This window comes from Blennius ocellaris, assembly GCF_963422515.1.
Source record: "Blennius ocellaris genome assembly, chromosome: 14".
Classification (NCBI taxonomy): Eukaryota; Metazoa; Chordata; class Actinopteri; order Blenniiformes; family Blenniidae; genus Blennius; species Blennius ocellaris.
This window is the reverse complement of record NC_137663.1, coordinates 7,042,254-7,057,167: the sequence shown is the minus strand read 5'-3', so window position 1 is coordinate 7,057,167 and position 14,914 is coordinate 7,042,254. Positions and strand designations below refer to the sequence as shown.

At 42.2% G+C, this 14,914-nt stretch overlaps 2 protein-coding genes across 3 annotated transcripts; both read left to right on the top strand.

Annotated features, from left to right (window-relative positions):
- Positions 1-487: 487 nt before the first annotated feature.
- LOC308138962 (THAP domain-containing protein 6-like) lies at positions 488-3,166 on the top strand (the record flags this gene model as incomplete). 2 transcript variants are annotated; one of them, XM_080508253.1, is made up of 6 exons in its annotated part: positions 488-567; positions 1,403-1,551; positions 1,672-1,790; positions 2,006-2,216; positions 2,296-2,449; positions 2,556-3,166. In XM_080508253.1, the coding sequence occupies 6 exons, from the start codon at positions 488-490 to the stop codon at positions 2,584-2,586; spliced, it is 744 nt and encodes a 247-aa protein (XP_080364379.1). In that variant the 3' UTR covers positions 2,587-3,166. The 2 variants fall into 2 exon arrangements, with proteins under 2 accessions (XP_080364379.1, XP_080364378.1); XM_080508252.1 differs by having other exon boundaries at positions 1,403-1,595; positions 1,668-1,790.
- Positions 3,167-4,668: 1,502 nt separating this feature from the next.
- On the top strand, positions 4,669-14,763 carry pou2f3 (POU class 2 homeobox 3; the record flags this gene model as incomplete). The annotated part of the gene is made up of 12 exons (XM_080509380.1): positions 4,669-4,717; positions 7,256-7,284; positions 9,423-9,524; positions 10,096-10,201; positions 10,324-10,412; positions 11,638-11,814; positions 12,123-12,264; positions 12,619-12,752; positions 13,491-13,655; positions 13,757-13,799; positions 13,913-14,030; positions 14,724-14,763. 12 exons carry the CDS (start codon positions 4,669-4,671, stop codon positions 14,761-14,763), a joined length of 1,194 nt encoding a protein of 397 aa, XP_080365506.1.
- Positions 14,764-14,914: the final 151 nt, after the last annotated feature.

Below are 14,914 nucleotides of genomic sequence, written 5' to 3'. Positions count from 1 at the left end.
TCTGAATTGAGGATGCAGGGGTAACGGCTGCTCTGTCCCCTAGCAATAACCAATTGGATGGCTGCGTTTCTTCTTCGCTCGATTATTGTCTCGCGTTCGCCATAAACGTTGAGTGCGCTTCACCGTCATCTACTGGCTATTTATGGAATGTCAACAAAAGTGTAAGCGACCTCAATTTATATTGGCCCTCAAGCGAAGAATGTGTCCAATTCTGGTCCTCAAGGGCAAACGATCGGGATATTTTAGGTCTTCCCACTTGAAACACACCTGATTACAAAGAGGGGCTCGTTATTATGTGTTTCTTTCCAAGGGTGTGCTGAAGTTGAGTGTAGTCGCCATCTTGGATAGGTCTTGCAACCCAACATGGAAGGAAGCTCGCCTGAGACCTATCCAACATGGCGGTGACGCAGACAACAAGTGTAATGCGTTAAACGCCGCCGCCATCTTGGGTGGGCCTCAGTCGAGCTCTGCAACTCAACAGTGAAGGATGCCTGCTTATTGTTCAGCCTACGGTTGTAAGAACCGGCGCACCACTGAAAACACATCACGCGGGATTACATTTCACAAGTAATATTGAACGATATATTTTGTTTGTGTGTGTTTGTGTGTGTGTGAGAGAGAGAGACAGAGAGAGAGAGAGAGAATTAATGTAACTGTAACTATCCTTTCGTAGCCATTAGCTGAAAGCTAACAGTGCTGTATTAAACGAGGTTAGAAGCAGTTGTCAACACCAAGAATGTATTTAAGGCATGTGAACCATGTTGGAGATCATCGTCTAACGTTGAAGTCGTGTTTTTAACCCTCTCTGACTTCATACGAGCGACGTAAGTGTCATGTTTAGGATTCATCGGTTTCCCTGCTAACTGGTGACAGGCTACCTTTAGCCTGTCATGTTACTGTCAGTAACATAGATGCTATAACTGGTGAATGCGGTTAAACGACGTTCCCCGGGATAGCTTCGGATTTCTATCGTGTCTTTGACATTTAATGTTCCGAGCAACAAGAGACCCCAAAGGAAGTCGGTCACCAGTTAACTGGGAGACCACTTTAACCGAAACACCGGTTTAGCTGTTTAGGTGACTCATAACAAAAACTGACTTGTTGTTGTTCCAGACTCTTCACTTCAATTGGGACAGAAATGTTTCACCAGTCACAGTCGTACTCTTAATATGTTGCAAGTCTTCTTTTTTCATGTGAAAAGATCCCCATTCTACAGATAAATTAGTAAACATAAAATAACCAATCAATTTGCCTCTCTGGCTATTGAGGAGTTTCCAAAATACATTTGTTCTTTAATGGATAGATAACTCAAAGGTTTTCACTCTCAGTTTTCTATTTTACAATTTGATATTTTAAAATACAATCTTTTATTTATCAAGCTGCTTTTTTCCATTTTTGTAAGATTTCCCAAAGAGAAGAAAATGAAGAAGAAGTGGGAAATCGCTGTAAGAAGGAAGAATTTTACAGCCACAGAGTCATCCGTGCTCTGCAGCGAACACTTTAAGCTGCAGGATATCGACCGGACGGGTCAGACTGTGCGGCTGAGAGAAGGTGTGACACCATCTCTCTTCAACTTCCCCTTTCGTCCACAGAAAGTAGGTAATACTAAACTCTGTTCACTTTGTCATCAATCACACTTTTCTAATGTCATGTGTATTCTATGTTAGACAGCAGCAACCACAAGAACCACAAAAAACTCAATGAAAGCTGACGAGAGCATACCAGTGACGCCTTCTCAGCCTTCTGAGCCGACGCAGCCTTTGCCCAAAAGTGAACTTCTGCCTAGTGTTGTAAGTATCATTGTTAGCATCATATTAATGTGAACATCACAGCCCTGATCAGATTAAAACCCCTCTCTTGCTTTTTCCACTCTCTTTGTATGCATGCACTCACCTTCAATGTGGGCCAGCATATATGTTACGCGACACGCCAAACGATAGTTTTTAATGTGATCTCAACGTCAATTAAAATAAACCAAAAACCTTTTCACCCCCTTTTCAACCAGGACCACTCTTACGCCTTGCCCGATTCTCCCACTCTCCTGAAGGCCAGACTCAGTGAAGCTTTGGCTCGAGTGGAGAGTCTGGAGCGGGAGAGGCATAATGCTAAAGCCCGTGAACAGAGGGCCAAGAAAACTGTGCAAACACTTCTGGAGGATCTGAAGAAAAAGAACCTCATCAATGAAGAGTTGAAGGGGAAGCTTCATTTCTACTCGGGTAAAGTGGGGGGGGGGGACAATTTTCTGTACGATTTCAAGAGGATTTATTAATCAAGTTTGCGCTAACTCAATTTCAGATCTTCAGCTGGACCTCCTCTCTAAGCAGGGCCACGAGTACACAAAGGACCAGAGAGAGTTCGCCCTCACGCTTCACCTCTATGGACCAAAAGCGTACAACTACCTGAGGGAGTCTCTGAATCTTCCCCTCCCACATCCGCACACATTACAACGGTGACTGGTTCAAATACTTCAACCATTTAAGCAAATACGTAATTAAAAATGAAATTTCAAAATTAGAGAATTCGATTAAAGAGCTTTAATATTGCTTTTTGCGCAGATGGACACCAAGCAGAGACTCAACACGATGATGTTGGACAAGAGGAGTACCCAGCAAAATACGCTCCTGGTGCGTTCAGGATGGATTCCTGGGAAAAAAAACCCGAAACAAAAGCACTTCATAATGGAATGTTTGCTGCAAACGAACCACGGGGAAATGGGTTGAAAATTCAGTGAGTTGTGATTCTTTGAATAAAGACCTCCCAATCAGGAATGAGCTGCAGGTGAAGCAGGGACTCACCCAAGATGGCGGCCACAGTGACGCTTCAGTTCCAACAGGCAGTGGCAGCTAATGAGGAGTCTACTCGTATAGGTCTATCGGCCTGTGACCCAGTTCTCATTTCAAGAAAGGATGGAAGAAAAACTTATATTATGAACAAAACTGTTATTACAGTTCAACACTCAAGCATTTGAGACCCGAGAAGAGGATTTCTTTGTTTAATTAAACCTGGTCAGGAGACGTGTTACCTGTAAGTCCTCAGCTGTAGATGAAGGTGACACGTCTTTTCTTTGTGAGGATGTCTTTCAGGCCACTCTGGTCCTCCAGTTTCAATTTTGGTGAGAGTGGTTGATGTTCTGTTCTTTTGTTTTGTTTTGTTTTGTTTTATTGAATGTGACTTTTTGTTTATTGTTTAGTACATTTCTTACAGATCACAGACTTTCCAATGTTCCCTGGCATTAAATAAACTTATATCAGACTATTAGTGTGTAATCTGTCTTATTTTACAGATGGTCTTTCTGTTTCTGATGGTCTTTCTGAGTGTGGATGAAGGGAATTTGTAAAATCACAAAAGAGTCTATTTCTTACTCCAGTTAAAGTAAACCAGTAATGAGCTTTAATAATATGTGGTGAGAGTAGATAACTACAGTACATTGAAAAAGAGAGATCAGAAACTGGTTCGTTTTTGACTTTAAATGTAAAAAATAAACCTTCACTGACTTGAACGATGAGATTGAATACTGAAGGAATTGTTCAACCACATCTGCAATTTGTCTTTTCAATGTGGTGAATGAAAATGACAATTATTATTTCTAACAGCTTGTTTCAGACAATCATCCGATTCTGTTATTCAAGGAAGACAAAAAATGTATAAATAGTAAAAGTTAGAATCCACATTTAGATATGTACGGAACAAATTCATCATGTTTTTAATGTCAGGATAAAAACTAGATATTTTGAAAAAAATAAATAACTGACAAAAGGTTTCTAAAGAGATGCTCACCTCACATCATGAATGGATCTGTCATGTGTCAAGACACATGCAAACAGTTTTAACGTCGTCATTGGACGTTGCATTCACTCCTCGCCACACCCTCACCACAATCTAACCTCAAAACAAGCCTTCACCTAAAATGGGGATTTGCTTTTTTGGGCCCACAAAGATCAGTCCCTATAAAGCGTGTAAAGAGATCCAGTTCCCCCACGACACAACAATAAACACACATCCGCAGACATTCATACGTGAGCTGGGATTAGACGGTCGTGAGACAGGTTAGTTTCACCTTACTCATCGTGCGTTGTTGCAGTCGTAATTACGCACAGTGTAAATGTGCTGTAACCTCATTGTTGTTTTATGCAAACACCCTGAAGCTGGATAGGACATACAGAGTCATATGCAAATCGGGCCGTGCAGGGTGCACTGCTGAGGCGAACGCTTCTCCACTCCACTAAAATGCTGATGAGCACTCTTGGATTTCCAAAGTTTTCATCCCAAACACTTGCATCTTTTTAGGAGAGTTCTGGAGAAACGGACGCCGGCTGGACAAAGTGTTTACTTTGAGGTGAGTCATTTCTCCATCACAGGCTCATCAGTCAGTCCTGGGCGACGCACGTGAGTAAGAAGAGGGCTGTATAAGTTCCTTTGCAGGCCACTGTGGCAGCTCTTTATGGGGGAATATCTGCCTGGCTAATGAATATTATAAGCAGGGATCACCTGGGAGTGAGTAGGGGTTTGTGTGGTGGCATGGAGGGGAGGAGGAGGAGGTGGAGGAGGAGGGTGGGGGGGGGGCATTAGAATAAACTCGGGATCATTTTCCTGGCCAGTCTGAGTGCTTCATTGTAAAGTTGCAATGCTGTAGGAAAATCAGCCATATTTATCACTGCAGATATTGAGATGAGCGCGGACCCAGTGGAGCAGTCGGAGGCTCCAGGTGAACAGGCAGGTAAGCGGCTTTCATCCACCCCCAACCCCCCCTACCAAAATAAAACACCTCTGCACTCAGGTGGAATCAACAGATGTGATATTCTTCTACTCTCACTGCGGCTTCTCCTGCAGGGTTTGTTGTGTTTATACATAACAAAGGTTTTCTTTTGATTTATGGACTGGGAACGGCTCAGATGTCAGTTTAAACAGATGAAAATCTATAATTTTTGTCTGGTTTGTTTTGGTTTTGTGGATCTCTGAGGCAGAAAGATAAATGTGTATCTGAAGGGGGTAAATGTTTGTTTACTTGTTGGACAATTTGTGTCAAACCTTTTGTGGGAGTAGATAAAACAAATGCAATAGAGATAAATGTATCCTGTCTGTCTGTGTGCGTGTGTGTGTGTGTGTGTGTGTGTGTGTGTGTGTGCGTGCGTGTGTGTGTGTGTGTGTGTGTGTGTGTGTGTGTGTGTGTGTGTGTGTGTGTGTGTGTGCTGGCGTGCTGTGGCAGTTGGTGGTGGTACCAGAATGCCCCCGGGGCTGTTTGCTGAGGAGCGCCGGCCGCCCGGGGCTCAGGACACAAACCTCTGACAAAACAAAAATGGGAACCAGCAGCAGAAAGAAAGTGGAACTTTTGCCTTTTTTGACACAATGGCTGCGTGAGAGCCTTGAATGGCCACATGGAAGTGGCTTTGCATCTTTCTTAGCATAACGTCAACATGTCAGTACGTTTGGAATTGTCGCAGTGCGATCGGGTGCATGAGGGGTTTCTAACGTCCAGATGAGCTTTTTCCTCTAGTCTAAACTAACAAAGAAATTATTGATGATTTAAAAAAAAAAAAAAAAAACAACAACAATAAAGTTCGTCTGTTCACTCACTTACTTTAAAGTTATATCGTAGTATGTATGTTTATGAGCAAACTTGCTTGTAGAAGTTCTCTGAAAGTTTCCAGTTTCCTTGTTTATATTCCCGCAACGTATTTAAATGTGAGTCCACCAGTCATAAGGCATTTACCGTGTTGGAGATAAGAAAACACAATATATTGGTTTCTACAACCTCATCAGCGATTTATGTCACATAAATCTAAAGTGAACAGTTGGACAAACTGGACGGATGGCAATCAAAATCTGCTTAACGACATCTAAAATGTTGGAAGAAACACAGCTTAGAGAAAACTCAGGTGCATTTTTAATGACTTTTTTTTGAGTGCTCAGAAACACATTTTACTGCTGCTGAAACACGAAGGAAAATCAACAGTAGTCAAAACGAACCAAATGACCTTCAGGGGCCGAAAGGTTAAAAACTGCTGGCTTTTTAAATTGATGGAAACATGTGTTTGTTCCTGTTTTAACAAAAGATTATTTTTGTGCCTAATAATTCTTACAGTGTAGTTTGATAACTGTGCTGTTGGATGAAGTGACACCCAGTTGCATAGTTTTTTTGCGTCGATATGGCGCTCTACTTTAATTTAACTTTAGAAACCTAATTTCTGACACGAACTGATTGAAATCAGGTCCGATGGGATTCGGGGACAAGAGGAGAGTTGAGAAGCAGTTGAATTGTTGAGGACTCGTGTCGTTTCCAGTGAGACTTCAGGCTTCCTGCAGCCGATTTGCATGTCTTGGTCATTTCCATACTGGAAGCTCGGGCTGTTGACCTGGCGGAGCTGTGGAGGGAGCGCAGTGACACCGGGACGGGGTTATGAGGCCATTTGCATCGTGTGTGTGTGTGTGTGTGTGTGTGTGTGTACACACACACACACACACACACACACACACACACACACACACACACACACACGTAGCCCAGAAGACTTGATTTGACATTCAAATGAGGCGAGCTTATCCAGCACACCTTTGCTCTCTGCTCTTCCACTCCACAGGAGGCTTCTTGAAAAGACTCATCATAAAAGTTAAAAACAAACAAACAAATGACCAGTTGGCAGCAGTTGGCTGCAGGCCCGGCCTACATATACATTTACAACATGGTACCGTAAAGTCACTTTGAAAATGTGCTGCGAGGAAGATGTACTTTACAGTATTTATTACACTTGTTTACTCAAAACTGGCAAATAGATATTGAATATAAATCAAAAATAAGATCGAATGGATACTTAAGTAAAGCTCATTTATACCTGAACCTTGAAGTTATTCAGTTTACGGGGAATTTAGGAGAATACATTAAGAAAAGTGTCACTTTAGAGTAGCTAGAATCCTTCAAAATGGCTATTAAAATTATAATATAAGCATGTAGAATTGTGTAATAGGATCAGAATCCTAGAGCTACTGGACATGTGTTTTTCTAATGGCAGGAAAAAACATAGTTTGGCTTGTTTGCTGTTTTTAACTCTGCTGATTTTGACCTTATGAATTCTTTAACATTTTAACACACATGAACAACTTTCAACGCATATTTCTGCAATGTGCTGCAGAGCAGAGGGAACTAAGTGAGTTAATAATAACAACCGACAGCTGAAGCTTTAGAATGTGACAAGAACACGTGTTACACTTTGAATTTCAGAGAGAAACCTTTGAAATCATGATTCTCTTTGATCCTCAGAGCGAAATGGAATCGACTTCAATCGACAAGTAAGTGTTTATTCACACAATTTCCACTATAAGAAATCCGGTGTTTCAATGCTCTTCTGGTCATTTGCACGTTTTGTTTTTCTCGTTTTCTGTGGCCTTTTAATCTTTACCACTAGTTGCTCTTGCGCTTGTTCCTGCATCAGTCGGCTATATATATATATATATATATATATATACACTCACAGGCCTTTTGTAGTAGTTTAAAGCTTTAAAACTGCATGACTTCCTGGCACTGGAGAAGCGTTGTTGTTTTAATAAACAAGCAAACATTGATGTCGTTACATACAAAGAGAGGACTTCATCCCAAACTTTCTGTATTTCTTCCTATTCGTTGATGCTTCATCGCTTCGTTCCATTTCGAAAAATGAGCAGGGTGTTTTGTACAGTGCTTGTGTAATGCAGCATAATATGCGTGTTTGTGGTTGGGTTTTTTTTGTTTTTTTCCAATCAAACTGAAATTGGCAGCAAGTTTTGTCTGGATCTGACTGGAAAGCCGAGTTGATTTCCAACCAAATTACAGGCATCATCCTGAGGGAGCTACAAGTGACACGACAATGCAATGACAAGAAATCCGAAAAAAAAAATGTTTCTATTAAACAAATACCTCCTTCAGGACCGTCATTGGAAAGATCCTTATATTGACCTTGTGCTGCATCAATGAGAGCAGATTATGAGACCGCAGGACTCACAGGAGGCTGTTAAAGTCTCTTGAACATACAGACATGATGATCAGTTTCACATCTCTCTGTGTTGTTTTGCCTCTTTTGTCGTGACTTTCTGCATCTTTGTGGCTGATTCTTATATATTTGCATGTTTTCTTGAGTCTCTTTGTGAGTTTTCTCATCTCATTGTTGTGGCTTCTGGTCTGATTTGATCAATTTGTTGCCACACTTGGATTTTTGTTTTTCTTAAGATTTCTTTAATAATTTTCATTCTTTTGAGGTTGTTTTGATTCCTTTGTGTCTTTTTCTGGTGATTCTGTGTCTCACTGTGGTTGTTTGGGATAAATATGTGCCTCTTTCTAGTTATTTTGTTCTCTTGATGGTTGGTTTAACATAAATTATTCTGTTTGCAGTCATTTTCTGTTTCTTTGTCGTCGTCTTGTGTCTTTTTCCAGATCGTCTCTCTCTTAGTTTACAAAGTAAAGTCGGCCTGTTTTTGCCCCTGGGCTTGAACTCAGCAGCAGTTCACTGATCGTTACACAATCACAGGCAATAATGATCCTTCCTTATGAAACCTGAACTGGATGATTTGACTAATCTTCGCTCAGGCTTAAGACCACAGATTTACAAAAAATAAAAAAGTGTGGAGATTTAACTTATTCTGGTGGGAAAAAATGTCCATCCATCCCAGGTTTTTGGATGTTTTTTTAGATGCCAGAACCAAAAAAACACATACTACAACAAAATAGAATAGATATTTCCCACAGGAGGTTTTAGTAAAATTTCCGGAGGGAAAAAGTGGATTCCAGATGTTTTCAAGACTCTTTAACAGCCAAGACTCATCGGCAAGATTTAATATTTGAGATATTGTGGGAAAACTCATTTCTCTCTTCTTGAAGCTCAATATCAAACTCAACATCGTCGAACTATAGTGAAGACAGAGAGACGAGAAAGTCAACAGTTGGACTGTTGACATCCCGGGGACAAAACATAAACCCCCCCCCCCCCGTGTCAATACCAAACCCCCCGTGTTTACAAGTTAAAGCAAACAGTTTGCAGCTATTTGGACTCTTCTCCAAATATTCTGTTTGGCACTGGAGAACATTTGGAGTGTGTTCAGGAAGTACATCAGCTTTCAGGGGTTAGTTTGGCGGGGGGGGGGGTGATTTGCATACCAGTTTGCCCAGAGGTAAGGCGAGGGCCTGCCACTCTTTGTGTGGGGCTCAGTGACCGAACCTGACCTGGAGCGAGCATTCATGATTTGGTGTGTGTGTGTGTGTGTGTGTGTGTGTGTGTGTGTGTGTGTGTGTGTGTGTGTGTGTGTGTGTGTGTGTGTGTGTGTGTGTGTGTGTGTGTGTGTGTGTGTGTGTGTGTGTGTGTGTGGGCGTGTGTGTGTCCAGACATAGCGTCACTCGTCAGCTCTCATTGTTTGCCCCATTCAGGCCCTGTTTGATTGTGTGTGTTTGATTTGTTCAGATAAAGACGGAGGACGTCAACGACTCGTCTCACTCAGTCACCACACTGAAGACATGTCACCTGACGCAGAGCCCTCCGCTGCACGGGGGTCAGCTGACCGGGGTGAGGCTTCCAAAACACTCACCCAGGAACTGCAAACGCTTCATGTTCAAACACGTGACACTCAAATATAAAGACATCCTTGATTTTTATGCAATAAAACATCAGCAATTGTGTCACAGGCTATAAAACATAGAGGTGTATGTACGCTTACGAGGATTGGCAACGACATACATAATAATGTAACAAATATAAATGTTCTTCTATGAGTAAAATGGCTTTCAGAGCAAATAAATTATATTGAAGGTTAGTGGATTAACAAAAACAAACAAAACTTTAAAAAGCTCATTAAGAAAAATGTTTGATCTTTTACAATATTTTCAATTACTTTTGTTAATAGAGTCAACTGATAAAAAATTAATTCTCTGTTAACTTGAAGCTCTCAGGTGCATATTGTCCTAAATTCCTCATGTCTCACGGTATTAACCTGTTTGTCGTTTGAAAAGCGAGTGACGTGGTGACATCAAATGTAAATGTAAATGTTTTTACTGCTGCATTGTGCTCACATCAAGTAGTTTCTCCTCGAGTCGAACCTTGACGCTGGCCTCAGTGTTGTGCTCTGTGTGGCCTGCAGGAGCTCACGTCTCTCCACCCCATGCAGCAGCTGGTGATGATGCCTCCGTCCCACCTGTCGTCTCCCTCCTCCTTCCTGCTGTCACAGACTCCCTCCGGCCACCAAGGTGGAGTTTCCCAGAAACACCCGGAAAAGCCGCGGGGGCCCCCAAAAACCAGTTCTCGCATGTTTGACAGCAGATCGTCTCCCGGAGCAAACTGCTGATCGTGCTGTTTTCCCATTTTCCAGCCCTCCTGCAGCAGAACCTGCTGTCGCTGCCCGGCCAGACCCAGACCAGTCTGCTTCCACACCAGCCTGGACTGGCTCTGACTCCACAGGTACATCCTCGCCCCCGGAAACAAACTGGAGTCACCCATTATGTCACAACTTTGGCATTTTACTATGAAATAAGGCCAATAATGTAATAGAAGTTATGACATTACTGAAGCAGTGTTTAAAAAAAATTTAACGTTTAAAAATTAATATAGGAGCCAAAAGATGTAGACACAGAAACAAAGCTACATTTCTTGAAATTAAACTTTTTGGGGGAGGTTTTGTAGTTTGCTTATCAGAAATCCTCATATTCTTTGAGGGAACCCCCCCCAATGTTGGTGTAAAAAATATTTGATTGCATTATTGGCAATTTACTACTTTATTGATTTAATCACATTCAAAATGGCCCAAATGATCACATGATTGGTTGTATAGTATTTATACCAGCAAAACAAGAAAATGACTAGCGATTGTTAAAAAAAAAAAAAAAACAGCAAACAAGGAATTTAAAACAAAATCTGTTTCATTACAGCTTCTTTTCTTCAGAAAATAAAAAAACTTGAGCACATTTATTAAAAAAATTATCTGTAACTATGTTTTCCTGAGGTCAGGTGTTACTAAACACTCATTCACTATCTCAACATCCAGAATGTCACATTTGTAGTTCCTGCTGCAAATTGCTGACACTGAATAGTGATTTCAAGTGAATCGGAAATATAACAAGTGGTTGAAAGTTGATGAAGGTTCCCGTTCAGGGACGTAACGCTTAATAAGAGGTCAAATAACTGCTCAGGGTAACTTTAACATCTGCAAGAACTTGTCCAAACTCAACAACAGGAATGCCACGGGTCGTGGCGGACCAAACAAACTTCCATTAAAGCAGAATTCACTCTCAGTTTGAGAAGACAGAAGCGTCCCGAGGGTCATCCACAGCCTCAGCCAATAAAACTAAAACAGGGTCTCCTCTCCGTGTGAAGGAGCAGGATTTCCCTCCAGACACTCCAGTTCTCTCCCGCAGTTCAACAACATGCAGTTGAGGTTAATGGCGGCTCTGAATCGCCTGCAGGCGTGAAGCTTGAACGTGGCGGTTTCTCTGTGTAACGGACCTCCTACCAGTCCATAGTGAAATCTGCCTTCACCCACAGAGCAGAACCTCCTGTTTATCCCACTAAATTACATTACATTAATATAGCAGAGGTATAGATGGTGACAGTTGGGGGTGTGGAATTCTATCTGTAGATCAATTACCCGTACATGAAGATTTCCTGTGCCGACGTGTCTGTGATGCAGGCCATGAGCCGCTCGGGTCTGGCTGGACCCTCCATGGAGAGCCACATGGACATGTCCCACCTGCAGATGCCCAAGCACATGTCCGTGCAGCCGCAGGACGAGCCCAGCGACCTGGAGGAGCTGGAGCAGTTTGCCAAAGCCTTCAAACAAAGACGCATCAAGCTGGGATTCACTCAGGTAACGAGGGCTTCCTCCTCCTTGGGTGGCTGCGTTTCTGTGTTGATCAGGAGGTGGGAGACATAAAGGCTTCATCTTGTTCAGTTGTTGTGCAGGTGATATGAAAACAAAAAGTGTTACCAGAGTGTCTCTGTCCAGAGAGAGAGATAGAGAGAGAATCAGTACAACAGTCACGGCAACACAAACCAACGTAAAGTTAGTCAGAGCAGGTTTGAAGCTGCAGCAGGCTGCAAAACCACACACGTTTTGAGCGTCTGCTTTCTGCGTCGTGTCCCAAAAACAAGTGAGAACGTGCGCTCTGCTCACAGGGGGACGTGGGACTCGCCATGGGGAAGCTCTACGGGAACGACTTCAGCCAAACGACCATCTCTCGATTCGAGGCCCTGAACCTCAGCTTCAAGAACATGTGCAAACTCAAACCTCTGCTGGAGAAATGGCTCAGCGACGCAGGTATGACGCAATGACCTCTGCCTGAGGTTCGACGCCAATCATTCCCAAGAACTGTCATCCAACCCCTCTTTTAAAAAGCTCTGTTTTGTTTAAGCTCCACAAGGGGGCAGCAGCACAGAGAGATGGGTCTGAAATGAGTTATTGTTGGCTTTCTTGCTTTAAAACGTTGAAGTATCTCCAACATCCGACATAAAACTCACCAAGAAGCCCCAAATATCTAAAGACAAATTCAGGAGAGAGACAACTTTCAAACGTGTGATTTGAAACTAAATGAAAGACTTTTAGCAGATTTCAAAGTTAAGGCCCAGGTGTTATTTGAAAATGTGACAAGTGTCGTATTTGTGTGTGCATTAGAAAACTCGCCTGCTGACTCCATGACAAACTCCACTTCTCTGCCGCCGCTGCTGGAAGGATACGGACGCAAGCGGAAAAAGAGGACGAGCATCGAAACGAACATTAAGCTCACGCTAGAGAAACGATTCCATGATGTAAGGCTGAGTCGACGTTCAGTCTGTTTCCAGACTGAAACTGTTAAAAAAAACACACACACACACACACAAAAAGACAACAACATTAAAATAGACAAATTAAGCACAAAAGCACACAACAATCCAGAAAGAGGCAAAAACCCACAAAGTAACCCAAAGGCCCAAAATAAACACATAAACATAACAATAATGAAGAAAAAAGTTAAGAAAAAAGTCAAAATGACAGTACAAAATTGTTGCAAAGAGAAGAAAAACACCATAAAACTATTCAAAATGACCACAAAGAAACAATAAAATACCAAAAAAAGATATAAAATGACCAAAAGAAACAAAAGAACTTCATAAAGCGATAAAAAGAAACTACTACAAATAAATAAAAGGTTACAAAGTGACCACAAAGAAATAAAAATGCCTTTTGAATTGAACTCTCTCAAATAAATGACCATTAAAAGATTTAAAAAAAAAAAGATCATGAAGAAAGAAACAAAAACATAAATGATACAAATGACACAAATAAAAAAATACCATGAAAACGTAAAAATGTGAAAAAATATGAAAACTTGAATGATTAATTAAATGGATAAATAAAATAATCCAAACAAAAGAAAAGAAAACTAATATAAAAAGATAGAAAATGACCACAAAGAGATGAAAAATAAAAATAGACAATAAACACAAAAAAGCGCAGAACAACCTGCGTGGGTTCGGCGCTCAATAAGAAAGTGTGAATGTTCTCAGAACCCGAAGCCGAACTCGGAGGAGATCAGCCTGATCTCGGAGCAGCTCTCCATGGAGAAGGAGGTGGTTCGAGTTTGGTTCTGCAACCGGCGTCAGAAGGAGAAAAGGATCTTCTGCCCCGTGGCTGGTTTACCCGGCAAACCTCACAGCTACAACAACAGAATGGTAAACTCCCCCAGCGCTCTCACGTAGTCACCACTGTGGTCTATTTAAATCCCTGGCCTAATCTAGACCCTGGCCTAAAACCTAATCTGGCTCCGTTTCAGCCTCCAGCTTCCAGGTCCTACAGTCCTCTGACTTCAGGTGGAGGTGAGTCTTCATCCAACCTCCCCTCACCTTCTTCTAAAGTACACAAGTATGATCAAGTCAGGTTTGGGTTTTTTTTTTAAATTATGTGTCTCTTCTTTCATTTTTACCACCAGTTTCATCAAATTCGTCCCCAAACAGCGTGAGCCGTGAAGCGTCTCCCAACAGCCTGTCGGCGGCGGCGGCGGCCTCGCTCACGTCTCAGGTCAACCCAGCGACCTACAGCTCTGCAGGGTGGGAAATATTCGCCGGACAACAGACACATGAGGCTGCTCAGCTGTGAGAAAAAACTCCTGATCTGTCGCTTGCATTGTACCTCGCTGCAGCCATAACAGAAGATCTATACCGCCCCCTAGTGGTGGGTGTGAGCGTGACGGCAGCCACGAGACGGCAAAGTCGAGGGAAGAGATGTAAAAAAAAAAAAAACGTGCGAAGAGAAACAGAGACTTTCAAGGCTTCCAATATGTGTTTGGATTAATGGCAGCGATAGTCAGATGAAGGAAGTAAAATAATGCCTTAATAATCTTTACATTAAAAATGTAAAGTTGTTTTTGTTGTTGTGATGTGTTTACATGATGAAAATGTCTATATTTTCACAAAACCAAAACCAAACACCACTGGAAAAGATTACAATCTCAACATAAAGTCAATTTGAATTAAACTTTCTGGTCCATAATGCAGTTGAATGTCCAAAACATCTCCTATCGCTGTTGCGTTCTGCATGATGTCACGATGATGATGATGATGATGATGATGACGATGACGCTTGCAGGTGTTTATATGAAGGCCTGTGCTTGTCACATGTGTTTGAGGCACCAGGTATAAACTCATACGACTGCAACACAAAGCAAGAAGAAGAAGACGCTTTGAAACGGATGACAACAGTGCAGACAATCAGTTGTTGTGTCTCCCTGTCTCGTCTCTCAGGTCGTGGTACCGCTGGAACTCTGCTGCGTATCACCACTGACTCACCCGAACTGTTTCGCACCGAGCTTGTTCAGTCTGAGGAGACGAAGCGGCTGGACGCCTCCGTCCTGAACGGGAATAAGAACCCTAGTCTGGATCACGGATGGACCCAGGAGAGGGCAGAGGACCGCGACACCGCGGTCAAACCTTCA